The 15,157-nt window shown below is 37.3% G+C and overlaps 1 protein-coding gene across 2 annotated transcripts in view; it reads left to right on the top strand.

The window, feature by feature from the left end:
- PLXDC2 (plexin domain containing 2) overlaps positions 1-15,157 on the top strand; it is a 457,733-nt gene that overhangs the window by 392,133 nt on the left and 50,443 nt on the right. For both annotated transcript variants that reach the window (XM_040451269.1, XM_040451268.1), the window contains exons 11-12: positions 1,591-1,741; positions 2,718-2,756. In XM_040451269.1, coding sequence (XP_040307203.1) covers positions 1,591-1,741; positions 2,718-2,756 — 190 coding nt within the window. The remainder of the gene's footprint in view (positions 1-1,590; positions 1,742-2,717; positions 2,757-15,157) is intronic.

Here is a 15,157-nt window from a genome sequence, read left to right as displayed (position 1 = left end):
ATTCTTGCTTATGATTCCTATCAAAGAAATAAAAGGTGAGCCCATGGAGTAAGATTGGGACAGGCATTATAGTTTTTGGTAGAGTGGAGTGGGTTTGAAATTGATACAGAGGACAATGGGAGAAGAGACCAGCAAAGTAGGACAGAGTTGCCAGGCAGCACGGAAGGCCTACTGAGGTGGTGGGAGGTAAATTTATGGAGCTCCCAGTCAGAGGCTGTGTGATCGTTCTCCAGCTGCTCATGGCTTTGTTGCAGGCAAGGAAAAGGCAGGTATTTTACTCCATTTAGTATTGGGGTTTTTCTGAAAGGGTGCTGTGGGAAAACAGACAAAACGGGGCAAGATAAGTGAAGAAATTGAAAAGAGAGGTTGAAGTGATGCAAAAATAGGAGACTGGACTTTGTGCATAGTCAAAGGAGAAGCAGAATCTGAGTGAGCACATACATAGAGAGATTGGAAATAGGACAACTGGATCTATGATCTCAAAACACAACCATCTCCAACTGCAGATGAGGGCCAGACTGTGGGGGCAAGAACTGATGTGGAGCTAGCAAGGAGATCATTAGGTCCCTGGGGCTGAGAAGATGTGGGAACCAACAGTTGAAGATTGAATGACCCCTAGGATATTGGGAATTGCAGTGGAGAAGAAATCTGTATCTCACCCTTTGTAAAAGAGGACACCATCTCAGGAACTCTCGCTGAACTAGTGATAAGTGCCTTGTATTTCACTAATGACAAGAGAAGTTTAAGAAAGGAATTTATTTAATAATAATTTTCTAAAGTGGGGTGAGTACCACCCATGTGCAGACTGATTATCTTCTACTTGAGACCCTACCAGAGGGATGACGTCCTTTGGAGAACAAAGAGGTTGAGAGAGAAACACCAGCTTCTAGACCATAATAGTTTGGGTGGTGGAAATTGTTGCTGGTGAATGTTGTAGGATTTATTTTTGTGGGCTATAAATAAAAATAAAATATATACCTTTTCCTGATGTCTTCAGTCTAGCTCTGCTAGGGAGAAATAGGCTAAGTGATTACATGAGGGCCATCCAATCTTTTGTTTGGGTGATTTTGAATATTTGTAATAGAAAACAAAAAATTTAAATACTCATTCAATGTGTGGTGGATTAGTTTTGAAACAATAAGGGGATACGGAGCATTTTACCAAATTTTTAGAACTTAGCATTATTGGTTTGAAGCGCCTTCTTCACATACCCAAGCATGTTTTAATTCTTATCTGTATGAACATGTTTTTCTTCTTGTATGAACTTCTCCCTCATGACATCATGTCTTTTATATAGAGATTGATATAAGATTTAGGGCAAGATAAATAGTAGTATGAAAGATTAAGAACAGAAATGATGAAATCCAAATATCTGAAGATGGAAATGCTTTGTTACATCCGATTTTTTCTCATCTTTTATATACTTTGTAAATTATTAAAATCTATAAATATTGTTCTCTATAAAAATAACTTATTCCTCATCTTGATAAGAAAGCCCTTAATGCTTCACAGCCCAACTTCTTTGATGTAATTTTCTAAACACATGTGTGATCACTCTTAAATTGTTTTCCTATTTGTTTCTCTTATCAGTCAAAAGAGAAGATGTGTGAGAACACAGAGCCAATGGAAAGTTCTTCTCAAACCACCACAACTATACAAGCAACAACCACAAAATTCAGGGTCTTAACAACCACCAGAAGAGCAGCGACATCCCAGCTGCCCACCAGTCTGCCCACAGAAGGTGCTCTAGATATTTTTGCTTTTTTCTGAAGGAGGGGAAAGTCACTGTATTGACATGTACTGGAGTAGCTCTCTAGAGAGAAAGTTATCTTTTGGCAAACTGGATTTCTAAAGGACTTCTAAAGGGGAAAAGACAAAATTATTACAGAAGAAAAATATGTGCTGGGATTCTTGTAACGTATGGCACCTTTTCTTAAGACTTAGATTTCATTAGTGATCTTGGCTACTTGTCCTCAATAGAAAAGAAATACAGACTTCCTTTTATATCGGTAAATTTTGTCGTAACTGAATTCAACATTTCAGTCACAGGAGAGAAAGGCAAAATGCATATAAAATGTCCAGTGATTTCAGATTCTGAAAATAGATAATTCTATTTATATGCAATTCTAATATTTACCTGAATACAGTCAGTAAAATATGTTGGTCTATAATCTGTAGAGGGACAATGTGTATGTCAAAGAAATTGTCCTTGAAAAACATTTCCTCTGTCAGGGAAGACAAAAGTACAAGAGAATATTGATGCGTGGGACAACTCATTGAGGGAAGAAGGTATATTAGCCAAAGTATAACCACTTATTCTAAATGACGCCACTAGGGAGAAATGTGAGACCAGTTGGCCAAGAGTAGGCTCTGATGGAGAAAAAATAGTCTTACTTATTTATGGTCATAAACCTGGCTTTCATTTGAATAATAAATTAAACTTGAAACTTTTACTTTTAATTGAAATTTAATTGGATATTAAAAGTTAACTAGAGTAAAGTGATAAAATGAGATGAGGAAGCTGCTAAATCATTTTATTGCTTTTGAAACCAGTGCTGCATTTTAATACATATTGTTTTGGATTGTTATATAGCCTGTGAAGTATTTTTGAGGTTTGAATCCTCCTCTGAGAAAGCATTAGGAGACAATGACTGATCATCATATTTATGCCCCACTAAAAAATTTTTTGTTACAGTAACTTTGAATTTCTCTTCCAGATGATACCAAGATAGCACTACATCTAAAAGATAATGGAGGTAGGAATTGATGCTTTTCTTTCATAAATATTTTCAGATGCTAAGTCATTTCATTCATTTATATATGAGAAAGGATTTGTGGGCTTCTAATACACAGTGAGATTATATTTCACTCCCTGTTGGTATTTAACATGGGGAGAATTCAGTGGGTGGTTTGAAAATTGAAATGGTTTCAATGGTAGAATGAAATTCTAATCCTCATATTTGCCTATAAAACTATAGGATACCAATGACCAATTATAACGTGAAAACTTATCCACACACCTTGCTCTTCTTTTTCGTATACTGTTCCTTGGTTTGATTGTGTATTGAGTATCTACACAGAGCAGGTATTGGGTTCAAATGTTTTCTTTTTTTTTTTTTTTTCTCTAAGTTGACTACTCAACATTATTTATAAATAAAATTAAGAATTAGACCAATATGGAAATATATTTTATAGGCCCTTTTGTCTCTTATGTCAAGCAGGGGACAAAAATTAAAACATGCAAAAAAGAACTTTTAAGTAGTTGCATACTTCAAGTTTTCTAAGACAATTTTTAGAGAAACCTATATTGATACTTAAAAATTTGAGGAAGAAAAGTTTTACCAAAATAAGACTGTGAAAGATATTGCCTAAAATTTTTAAAAACAGTTCTTTTTCTATTAAACTATATTAGCTCAGATGTGCTTCTCTATCATAGCTTGCTGGATCTTGATAAAAGAGTTTTTTTTATCAGCAACTGTTTATTCAACTCAGGAAGTTGGGGGGGGGGGGGAAGGTGGGGCCTCTTCTTAGCAGCCTCTTTCATGTAAATGTGGCCCTACTGTGACATTGATCTAGACACAGTTTTACTTTTGCAGCCCCAGCTGATTTTGTAAGTCAAAATCCAATGTATACATTCTTAGGGATTTTTTTTAAGTAATTGTAGAGATTAGTTTCTAAATTAGTCCAGGTTAAGTAACAAAAATACATCTATGTTTTCTTAGGTCACTGTATGATAAGATACATACTGTATGCATCTTTAATTTCATGTCAATCCATTTGAAAGATAAGCTGCTTATCCTCTTCATATATATCATTATTACATCAATTCTCCCTTGTCTTGTGTCTGTCTAACAGTGTTTTATTTCATTCATTTCTTACTTATCATAGTATTAATGCTGTAAGTGGATAGCTTTACAGATGACCATTTGCCTGTATATACTTGCTAGAAATAAATGAAAATCTCAGCACTTGAAGGGCCTTTAGCAGTCCCCCAGTTGAGAATTTCTCAGAACAGGATGCTGTTTAGTTTCATGTGAACATAAGTCCTAAATTTGGTGTTATGTTATTTTGAGGGAGGGAAGTGGGAGATAAATGAGTTGGAGGAGGAGTCGCCAAGAGGCTTCTGTTGTATTTGTTACATTTATTTTTTTTTTAATTTTTTTTTTCAAAGTTTATTTATTTTTGGGACAGAGAAAGACAGAGCATGAACGGGGGAGGGGCAGAGAGAGAGGGAGACACAGAATCGGAAACAGGTTCCAGGCTCCGAGCCATCAGCCCAGAGCCTGACACGGGGCTCGAACTCACGGACCGCGAGATCGTGACCTGGCTGAAGTCGGACGCTTAACCGACTGCGCCACCCAGGCGCCCCAATATTTGTTACATTTAATTATTAATTTGGGTAGTAGTTTCATGTGTGTTTATTATATTATTTCTATGCTGTCTCTTTTCTTTTTAATATTCTAATTATTTAGAATAAATATTCTGTAGTGCTAACAGAAAAAAAAATCCTGTGATCAAATAGGTAAGAGATACTCTGGGTGAAAGAAAATGAAAGCGGTTTCTTTGCTAGAGAGCTATTCAAAGCTTTTAATGTTCATTCATTTATTCATTCATTAATTCCTGCTGGATGCCTGCTAATTGGAGGGCATTGTCACAGGCTTGGATCCATGATAAGTGAATGCGATTTAGCTAAATTCCCTGCTTTCGGGGAGCATGTATTCTAAAGAAATTTCAAGATGGCAATAAAGATTTAGTATCTGGCATTTCTCCATTATTTGGTGATAAAACCTTTTTATAAGTTGCATCTCATGGACTTAATGCTTTGCAAAATACACTTTGGGAAGTAGTTCCCTAGAATCTTACCAATTATCCTAAGGAAAATCCTTAGTTTTCTTGAATGCATCAAGGAATCATAAAACTTTGGAGATTTTCTTAAAGCAGTGCATTAGAATACCTTATGATATTGAGAAACCAAGTGGAGTAAATTCCTGATGTAAATGTAAGGTTTTTTTTTTTTCTTTTCTGTCATACTGGAGAAGTTGACTGATGGATTTTCAGATGATATTTAGATCATTAATATGCAACCATGAATCCATCAGGACTCCAAAATATCACAAGAAGACTTTAACTGTGTCTATATACTGGAATTCTTTCCATGTCTAGGATTGTTTATAGGGCATTTTTTCCTAAAGTACATTTGGAGCAGACCAACCTGGCCAGTATTAAGATAAATGTTCCTTCAAAGCGGTGCTTAAGGGAAATTACACATTACTTTTTATAGCACCTTCATCAAGATAGCATACTTATCATTGTTTTTATCTTACAGAATTTGAAGATGCAGGAAAGATTGCCATTTTAAATCTAACTTGATTAGTTGATTAAACATATTGAGAATAGAATTCAGAATTGTCCAGCCCCTCCACATCCAGGTTAACATTTTTGCAAAATGGAGGTAATAATGAAAAGGATGCCTAATTTAAGTGTTTTCTCACATTTGTTAATTTTTTTAATGCAAGCTAATAAATTTTTGTAAATTGCTATATATTGTTGCAAAGAAATTTAGCTCATTTTATTTCTTGATTTAATTTAATTGGCTGGTTTTAAAAAGCATTTTAATTTAGAGATCTGTAGTTTTTGATGAAAAAGGGTGACATTTTTCAAAATAGTCAATATGTAGCTAGAAGCCAATGATGCTGGCTTTAGATATTGGATTACTTTGGCTGAGTCTTTCTGGGACATTTCTGTGGGTTAAAATAGTTGATTTTCTAGTGGAATCCACAGCTGACATGATTATACATTCACTTTCCAGGAGATTTTCCTTCATCTTTGATATGAAAGTATAAAATACTTCTGAGCAGCTGGACACCAAAGGCACACAACAGGGTTTCTCATTCACAGGACCCAAACTGAGTTACAGTCTGCTAAATCACTCTTGATGAATCTTCAATTGTGAATTGAGTTTCCTGCTACATTTAGAGTAAGACTAGGTAGAGCTTCTGGAAGTTTCAAGATAGTTTTGGGTTTAGGAAAGTTTTATTAGCCTTATGGGTTGAGTGGAAATTCTAAGACCTAAGAATAATTTGGAGAAAAGAACATGTAAACAAACCTAAACAAAGAAAATGGTATCTAATGAATATAGGCCTCCTTAGTAAGGTGTATAACATTGATTGACCACTGTAAGTGATAGAATACAAAAACTCAGAAGAGCGAGTATAAACATGACCTTTTATCTCCAACTATACAACGATCTCCAAATAGTTGGGAGGAGGAGGAGAAGAAAAAGAAGAGGAAAAAGAAATATTTGTTGAGTGTTTACTATGTTCCTGGCCCCATTCTACATGCTGTCATTTATTACTTCGTATAATTCACACAACACCCCTGTGAGTTGTTCCTATTATTATCTCCATTTTTTAGCTGAGAAAACAAAGGTACAGAAAGGTTATATGGCCAGTACGTGGCAGACCTGGGGTATGAGTCTTTTGGGCCTTAATACAGCCTCTCAGTATGGCTGTTCTCTTACAGTCAAACTTCGAACAGGAAATGCCACTCTAAAGTATTTCGCTTACTCCTACTGTATTGTTTTCCTTTTTCTCTAACAACTGATGATACTTGCAAGTATTTGGAAATGGAATTTATTTTCTTTTTCCATGTAATTATGCAGTAGTTTCCATCTTATCCTTTCTATGAAAATCACAACACATCGATTTTCCTGTGTCATTGAGGAGTGTCTGAATCACTGGCATACATTCTCCAAACTACAGGGCTACGCTGTGTTTATGTTCAAAATCTAATTTAAAATCCTTTCAGCCTTCTTGGTTTCTCCAGAAATTCAGGTTTAATTCACCATCAAGGGGTTTCTAGGATGTATTTTTTAAATGTATGTATTTCTGTGGATAGTGGTTATAAGCATTTAAAATCACGTCTTTGGGTTTTCAAATCCTGGCAAAAGCTTATTAGAGGAGTACATTTCAAAGGAATGACCTAGCTATATATTAGAGTAGGTACAACTATTAAATGCCTTCTTTGGCATTTGACTAGGTTGCTTCCAAATGACACTCACCACCTAAATAGAAATGTAAATGTCTTCAAGATGCGAACTGGATAAAATTATATCCAGCGCTGAAAAGAGGTTTGCAGGTTGAATCAATGGCAGGGTCTCTTAATTAAGAAGGAAAGCCTTCAACCAGATTCAGCTCAGTTTGGCAGATTGAATCGTGCCATTCTGCTACACTGCAGATGTTAAAATTATTGTAAGCTCTAAAATCCTGTGATTTGATTTTATTATTTAAAATGTGCTGACTGAGGGGCGCCTGGGTGACTCAGCCAGTTAAGCATCCCACTCTTGGTTTTGGCTCAGGCCATGATATGGTAGCTTCCTGGGTTTGAGCCCTGCATCAGTCTCTGCACTGGCAAGGTGGAGCCGGTTTGGGATTCTCTCTCTCTCTCTCTCTCTCTCTCTCTCTCTCTCTCGCCCTCTCACCCTCTCTCTCTGCCCCTCCCCCGCTCTCACTATCTCTTTCAAAATATCCAAACAAACTTTAGACAATAAATAAATAAAAATAAAATTTGTTGACTGAGATTTCTCCAAGTACCAAAACTGCATTTGTTCTTGGCTCCTCTAAATGTTCTTCTTTTTGTTAGACTGTCTTTTTAAAAACATATTTGACTATAAGTGCTTAGCTGCTAAAAGCTTTTAAAGTAACAGCACTCCAGAGAGCACTGATGTGTTACGCAGGTGGTACCATGCTTCTCATTTCTTCTTATTGCCGGGCATTTTACTAAACCTGGATCCTGAAAGCCTGCATCCTTGAGTCAGAAAGGTGGTGTCACCCATCAGAGATGCTGAAATAGCTACATTAAGCGGTTTGCAGAACATGGTCAACATGATCAAGTTAATTCTGATACAAATCTGCCAACTGGTTGATTTCACAAAGCTAAGACAGATACACTTTGAATGAACTACTATGGAATGGCTGGTCTCAATTCTGATTTGGTCGTGTTACTTTCTTATTTCTGAACATACCCCAAGACTTTTCAGCCAAAGATAAAGTGTCACAACATTATTCTGACTTTTCCACTAGAATACTTCTAAGGTTATATTTCTATTACCTAGTCTCTAGTGACAGATCAAGTGTCTAGTGTTTCATTTATCATTCAGTCGAATTGTTTTTTGACTTTAATACATAAATCATCAAAGTAGCATATCTTTCATTTCTCTCCCCTCCTTCCCTTGCTATTTTTTTCACCTACTTCTTTCACGTAGATCACAGTCTCATAAGCAAAGGGAAACTGTTATTTCCTCTTGACGGGCTATTGAATATCTATCACTTTCTGTCTCTACAACTGTAAAGTATCTTGACATTTGGTTTTATCTTTTGCTTCGTTTGGCTACTTTCCATGGTAGCACTAACTCTCTTCTAAGTATATGTATGCCGTAATAGTGAACATTTCTTATACTTCAGAATGTTATTTTGCATATCCCCGAGAATTAAGAGTTGCTTTCGTAAAATTTTATCCAGAGTAGTGGTTCGCAACTTCTTCTGTACCTTGGAATTATCTGATTATTCTCATCTGATTTTATTATTCCAGCTTATAAAAACCCCAGTGGTCACACTGTTCTTCACACCAATTAAATCTGAACCTCTGGAGCTGATTCAGGCATCAATATTTTTTTAAAGAGACTCTTAAATACTGAGAACAAACTGAGGGTTGATGGGGGGCGGGGGGGAGGGGGAAAGTGGGTGATGGGCATTGAGGAGGGCACTTGTTGGGATGAGCACTGGGTGTTGTATGGAAGCCAATTTGACAGTAAATTATGGGGTTGTGGGGAACAATGGGAAAGGAGTGAACCTGAGGCCAGGAAAACTACTTAGGAGATTATACTAGTAATCCATAAAAGAAATGCTGAGAAGCCAAAGTAGTGGCTGACGGTAGGAATAAAGAAGAGAAAATGGGCATGAGAAACACTTTGAATGAAGTAAAGCTACATAACTAATACCCGATTGGATATGTGACTTATGCGATACAAAGTGACTAAGATGGCTCCCAGGACTTGATCTTAGTTATCTGGGTGGGTGACGGTGCTGTTTAATGGGGGATACCAGAAGAGGACGGGTAGTGGGGGGGGGGGCAATGAATTGAATTTGAGCTTATTGATTTTGACATATCTGTGGAACATCCAAATGAAGATATATAATGGGCGTTCTTCTCTGCAAATCTGAAATTCGCTTGAGAAGTACAAGCAAAAGATATAAATTTAGGCATCATCATCATAGAAATGACAGTTGAAGTTATGAGAGTGAATGAGATCACAGAAGGATGCTATAAAAATGAAAAGGGCACAGTACAGAAAGGAGAACACAAGGTTTTGTGAAGAAAACTGCAAAGACAGATAAAGAGATAGCAAGAAAACCAATAGAATTTGCTATCATAAAACCAAAGAGAAGAAAATTTCAAGGAGGAAGTAGTGAATTAGGTTGATGCTCTAGACAGGCCAAATTAAAAAAAAAGAAGAAGAAGAAGACGAAAAAAGAAAAAGAAAAAAGAACAGAAAAGTGACCATTAGTTTAAGTAATATGTTAACATTGGTTGAGCAGTTCTACAGTCCACAGTTACACACTCCCCAGATAGATTTTGAGAAGTCTATGAATTAAGAAATTGAAGTCAACAAGGACAAGCTACTTATCAAGAAGTTTTAATGAAAAAGAAAGTAGAGACTTCTTTTGTTAATTATGTTGTTTTATTTTAGGAGCCTATTTACATGGTATAGGTATTGAGTAGAAAGAAGACATAAAGAAAGGAATTAAAAGATGATCGAGAGTATTTGATGTATCCTCAAGTAGGGATGGATCAGTCAGCATGGATGAGAGGAGGCAGAAGTTGAGGGAATTTCATCTGTGCTTCCTGCTGTCTCAGTGTAGTAGGAGACAAAGTAATATGGGGAGAGTAAGTGTGAGAGGTCAGAGTATGGTGTCTACGAGTGAAGAGAATCCATAAAACATTCCCAAGGGGGATGGAAAAAAGAGGCCTCCTATTAATGTGTAAAGGTCATGCCAAAGTGTGTTTGGAGCCCACTGACCTTGGCTATCATTCTCAAGGTTTTGTGACTTAAGTACTATTTTTCTTACATTTGTTTAATTGCCAATGCTTATTTCTCCTATAATATGCTGATCTAGTTTAAGAAGCAAGGAAGGTAGGAAGGAGGGAGGGAAGGAAGGCAAGAGGATGGGAGGGAAAGAAAGAAGGAAAGAAGAGGGAAAGAGAAAGAGAGGGAGAGAAGGAAAGGAAAGGGAAGGAAGGAAGGAAGGAAAGGAAGGAAGGAAGGAGAAAAAAGAAAAGAAAGAGAAAAGATATACTATTTTTAAAAAGACATAATGATTGAGAGCCACAGGGTGGCTCAGTTGGTTAAGTGTCCAACTCTTGATTTTGGCTCAGGTTATGATCTCAAGGTTCATGTTGGGCTCTGCACTGACTGCACAGAGCCTGCTACGGCTTCTCTTTCTCTCTCTCTCTCTCTCTCTGTCCATCCCCCATTCACACACTTGTGCGTGTGTGTGTGTGTGTGTGTGTGTGTGTGTGTGTGTGTACTCTCTCTCTCTCCTCTCCTCAAAATAAATAAACAAACATTAAAATTAATTAATTAAAAAGACATAATGATTAAAGAAAGGAGTTTAATCCATTAGGTACTAAATTTAGCTCAGTCTTTTTCAATAGATAGGTTTTCAATGACTTGCTGTTCCTTTAAGACTAATTTTCACCTTAGTTTTATACTGCATGCTTGATACAATACAAGATTTTAAATGCATCTTGGGTAGTAAGGTTAGGAGTCCTTAACATTGATCCATAACAGTGCAGTAAGTTGCTGTGACCAGATGTTATTATTTCAGTTACAGTAATGAGTTAACAACTTGTTTGATAAAATTTCAACCCTAAGTGACTTCAGCACCTGTGAACATTATGTTCAACAACCAAAAAAAAAAAAAAAGTACAAAATATGTAGAACTAAATTTAAATGGAATTCTAAGATATGTTTGTTTAGGCTGCAGAAGGCAAGAGAGGAGGAAAAATGGATCACATAATGGATGAACACGAAGAAGAGAAATAGAAAAATAACAAATCAAATCTAGCCAGACCAATAATTATATTAACTATAAAAAAGAATAAAAACTCCATTTGAAAGCACAGATTATCAGGCTGACTTTAAAAAAGCAAGAGCCTCAATGAGATACCATTTCACACCCACAAAAATGTTTAAAACTAAAAAGACAAAACACTAATACTGATGAGGTTATGGTGCATCAGAAGTCTTTTACATTGTTCATCAGTGTGATGTAGTACAATCACTTTGGGAAACTGACCATTTTATTTATTTATTTTAATTGTTTAATGATTATTTATTTTTGAGAGAGAGAGAGAGACTGAGGATGAGTAGGGTAGGGGCAGAGAGAGAGGGAGACACAGAATCCGAAGCAGGCTCCAGGCTCTGAGGCATCAGCACGGAGCCCGACGCAGGGCTCGAACTCATGGACCATGAGATCATGACCTGAGCCAAAGTCAGATGCTTAACTGACTGAGCCACCCAAGTGCCCCAAAACTGACAATTTTATAAAATTAAACATATCTTCCTTTTGATCCAGAAATCCACTTCTATGTATCCAAGAGAAAACATATCCACAAAAATATTTACAAGAATATTCATAGCAACTGTATAAGTAATTGCCAATGACTGAAAATAATCCAGATGTTTGGCAATAGAAAAATAAATAAATTGAGTATATTCATACAATGGACTAATATTCAGCAGAAATAAAGAACAAACTAGTGATATATGCAATGACACAGATACATCTTGGAAACATCATGTTAGGCAAAAAGATCCAGGCACTACAGGGTACATATAGTATGATTTGGTTTATATGAAATTTAATACGGGTGAAACTAATCTACAATAATAGAAATCAGCATAGTGGTTGCCCGTCATGGGGTGGGATGGGGTGTGGTCAGAACTGACTGGAAAAGGCAAAAGAGAATATTCTAGAAGCATGGAAATTTCTAAAATTTGTTGAATTGTACACTTAAGATCTGTGCACGTCAAGGCCACGAGTTTTACCTCCTTTAAAAGAAAAGAGAAATTTTAATATGCTGCTCATAAACTAGATACAGTTCTCCGAAAATTCTCAGGAATAAATTCTTCCCAGCTTCTTGAAACTCTCCACTAAAGAAAGGAAAAAGGCTTGCCCTTAGCAAACCAGCCTCTCTAATTAGTAGACATTAAATTTAACACTTCTGATTATTTGATTCATGTTTTGCTTTAAATTATTCTTAGAAACTTCCCAGGTAGTTGCTAATAAGGGTAAAATTGTCTAGTAATGATTGGGCTGTTTCTGTATACCCAGCACTTTTCTGATGGTTTTGCACGTTGTCTCATTTAATCTTTTCCGCACCCAATGGAGAAAGTACTATTGTAATCCCATGTTACTCAGGAAGCATTGGGAGCATAGGGATTTACATAATCTGTTTAGGTCATGCGGTCTGTAAGGAACACAGCTGGGCTTTACCACCAAGTGATCTGGTGTCAGAGCAGGGGCTGTGCTCCCCAATGCCCCCCTGTCCTGCAGGGAAGAGTGGTCTAAATGTTGTACAGTCAGCTGTGTACCCATTTGTCTGCCATTCCCCCCCTATTAAAGCTACCCAGCATCTCAGCAAACAGAAACAGCACCAACTGCCCCATCACAGTCACAATGAGTGTTATGGCTCCTCTGTCCCCAACATTTTGAGACCAAGGTCCTTGCAACTGTAAAACTCATGGGAGTATCACGTACCAATATGGGGAGAGGGGGGCATTTTACAAAGCTGATTTCATGGAAAACGTTAGGATGAGACTAGAGCTCACCTCCCGGACTGACCGTGTTCTACCCCACATTCAGCAGGTGGAACTTTATATTTCAAGAAATTTGATATCCCCGGACCTCAGGGACAGGCATTTATGGTAAACACAATTTCATAGTGTCTTTCTTCCCAAGCAGTCTACCTGATTCTGTCCCTCTTAGGGGCATTATGTGTGCAAAGTTTTGTCCACATGGTGGATGCTAAGCACTGCTGCAAAACTGGCTCTCGGAGGTTTTAATTTTTTTCTTTCTACCTGATATATGGGCACTGTTTATTGGATCTGCTACCACAAATTAAAATGAAATTCCAGGCTTAACCTAACCTTTTTTCCAGTTTCTGATTCTGGCTCTTTAAGAGACATAGCACATACCTGTAGTCCCACCCATTTACTCTCCTGGAGGACTGTCTATATCAAACCACCACAAATAACAAAAGGGTTGTATGGTTGTTAAGAACATGAAGGACTAAGGGGTGCCTGGGTGGCTCAGTCGGTTGAGCGTCCGGCTTTGGCTCAAGTCATGATCTCCATGAGTTCGAGCCCTGCTTTGGGCTCTGTGCCTACAGCTCAGAGCCTGGAACCTGCTTCAGATTCTGTCTCCTTCTCTCTCTCTGCCCCTCTCCTGCTCATGTTCTGTCTCTCTCTGTCTCAAAAATAAATAAAAACATTTTTAAAAAATTTTAAAAGATAAAAAAGAACATGAAGGACTAAGGTTTTGATTAATTCTGGGCAGACACACAGGCCAAAATGACATCTTTAGCAACTAAATTAAGACATAGTTTCTTAGGAAACCCAAAGATTTTCATTAATGTTGATCATAAACTCAGATGTCAAAGAACTTGGGATTTATTTAATAATATTGAATTAAAAGTCAGCACTTTTGAAAAGAAGTTGCTTATGGGGCATCTGGTTGGCTCAGTTGGTTGAGCATCCGACTCTCTTTCGGCTGTGGTCATGATCTTGTGGTTCAGGAGTTGCAGGCCTACGTCAGACTCTTCGTTGACAGTGTGGAGCCTGCTTGGGATTCTCTCTCTCCATCTCTCTCTGCCCTTCCCGTGTGTGCTCTCTCTCTCTCTCTCAAAATAAATAAATAAACGTTGTTTACAAATAGAAGTTGCTTATGAATAATCACTGAAAGGTTGATTTTATTTAGATAGTACGCATTTAGATAGTATACTGTACCTCAGCAGCTGGGCTTTTTGTTTTTCAAATAATGGCTTCAGGTTCTATCTTACATGCCCCATGTACCAGCTACTGCTGTGGTCTGGGGATGGACAGTTAAAGGACCTTGGTGGCCTGTTTTCCTAGTGGTGGGTATACCAGTGCAGGTGCATGGGAGGTAGAGCTTGATCTCTCCGCTGGAAAAGCTATTGATGAGATGCCCTTGGATTCATACACTTGAACTTCAGTGGGAGAATGGATCCCATTTCCGTAAATAATTTCAAGAAGGCCTGGCATTGGCCTGCCAGTGCAGCCATGATTAAGAGGAGTGGAGATCCTAGGGTCTATATTAGCTAAGTGGCATATATACACACACACTTGTCTTCCCATGCTGATAGGAGCCAGGTGAGGAGAGTTTTTCCTCCACGCTGAGAAAATCTGATGGATTCGGTAGGGAAGTAAACATTCATTATGGTACTCATAGGTTTGTATGTAAATGACCTTTCTTAACATAAGTGACCTCATTCTGGAATGGATGGGGTTAATGGCTTGAGGAGTCACTCTGTTCCGTACGCCCCCCACCCCAAAGTACTTAAAAGTACTTTTGTCAGCCGTATTTTTGGTATTTTGTATTCACTGTGAATACATTCACTAGGAAAACTCTAAATTTTTTTCTGTAATTTAAAACCCTGATTTCTTAACCGTTGCAACGGCTTGGCATGGAATTAAAAGAGAAACTATTTCTGTGAAACTCTTTAGTTTAACATTTGGATGGGCAACTTAGGTGCTAAGATCTCTTTTCTTTGGATTATTTTGTAGAAGTAGAGACACGTTGTATTTTTCAAAACTGATTTTTAAATATAGTTTTAGATGGAGCAGACAACTTTATACAAAGACAGCTTTGTATAGAAAGCTGATGGTAAGAAAAGCTTAAAAGTTAGGTTTTATAAAGATCTCGGTTGCTGAAAGCATTAGATGCATATGCAGACTGTTTTCAAAAAGTAGTACATACACATAAGAAGTGAAGAGTGATAATGGATCATTCCAGAGACTGACTTTTTGGGTCTTATGGCAATTGTAATCACTATAAATCCCCTCTTTTTAGCTGCT

This window comes from Herpailurus yagouaroundi, unplaced genomic scaffold (assembly GCF_014898765.1).
Source record: "Herpailurus yagouaroundi ecotype Mexico unplaced genomic scaffold, PumYag 203, whole genome shotgun sequence".
Classification (NCBI taxonomy): Eukaryota; Metazoa; Chordata; class Mammalia; order Carnivora; family Felidae; genus Herpailurus; species Herpailurus yagouaroundi.
Note: the sequence above shows the minus strand (reverse complement) of the source record. Positions and strands in the feature narration are given on the sequence as shown.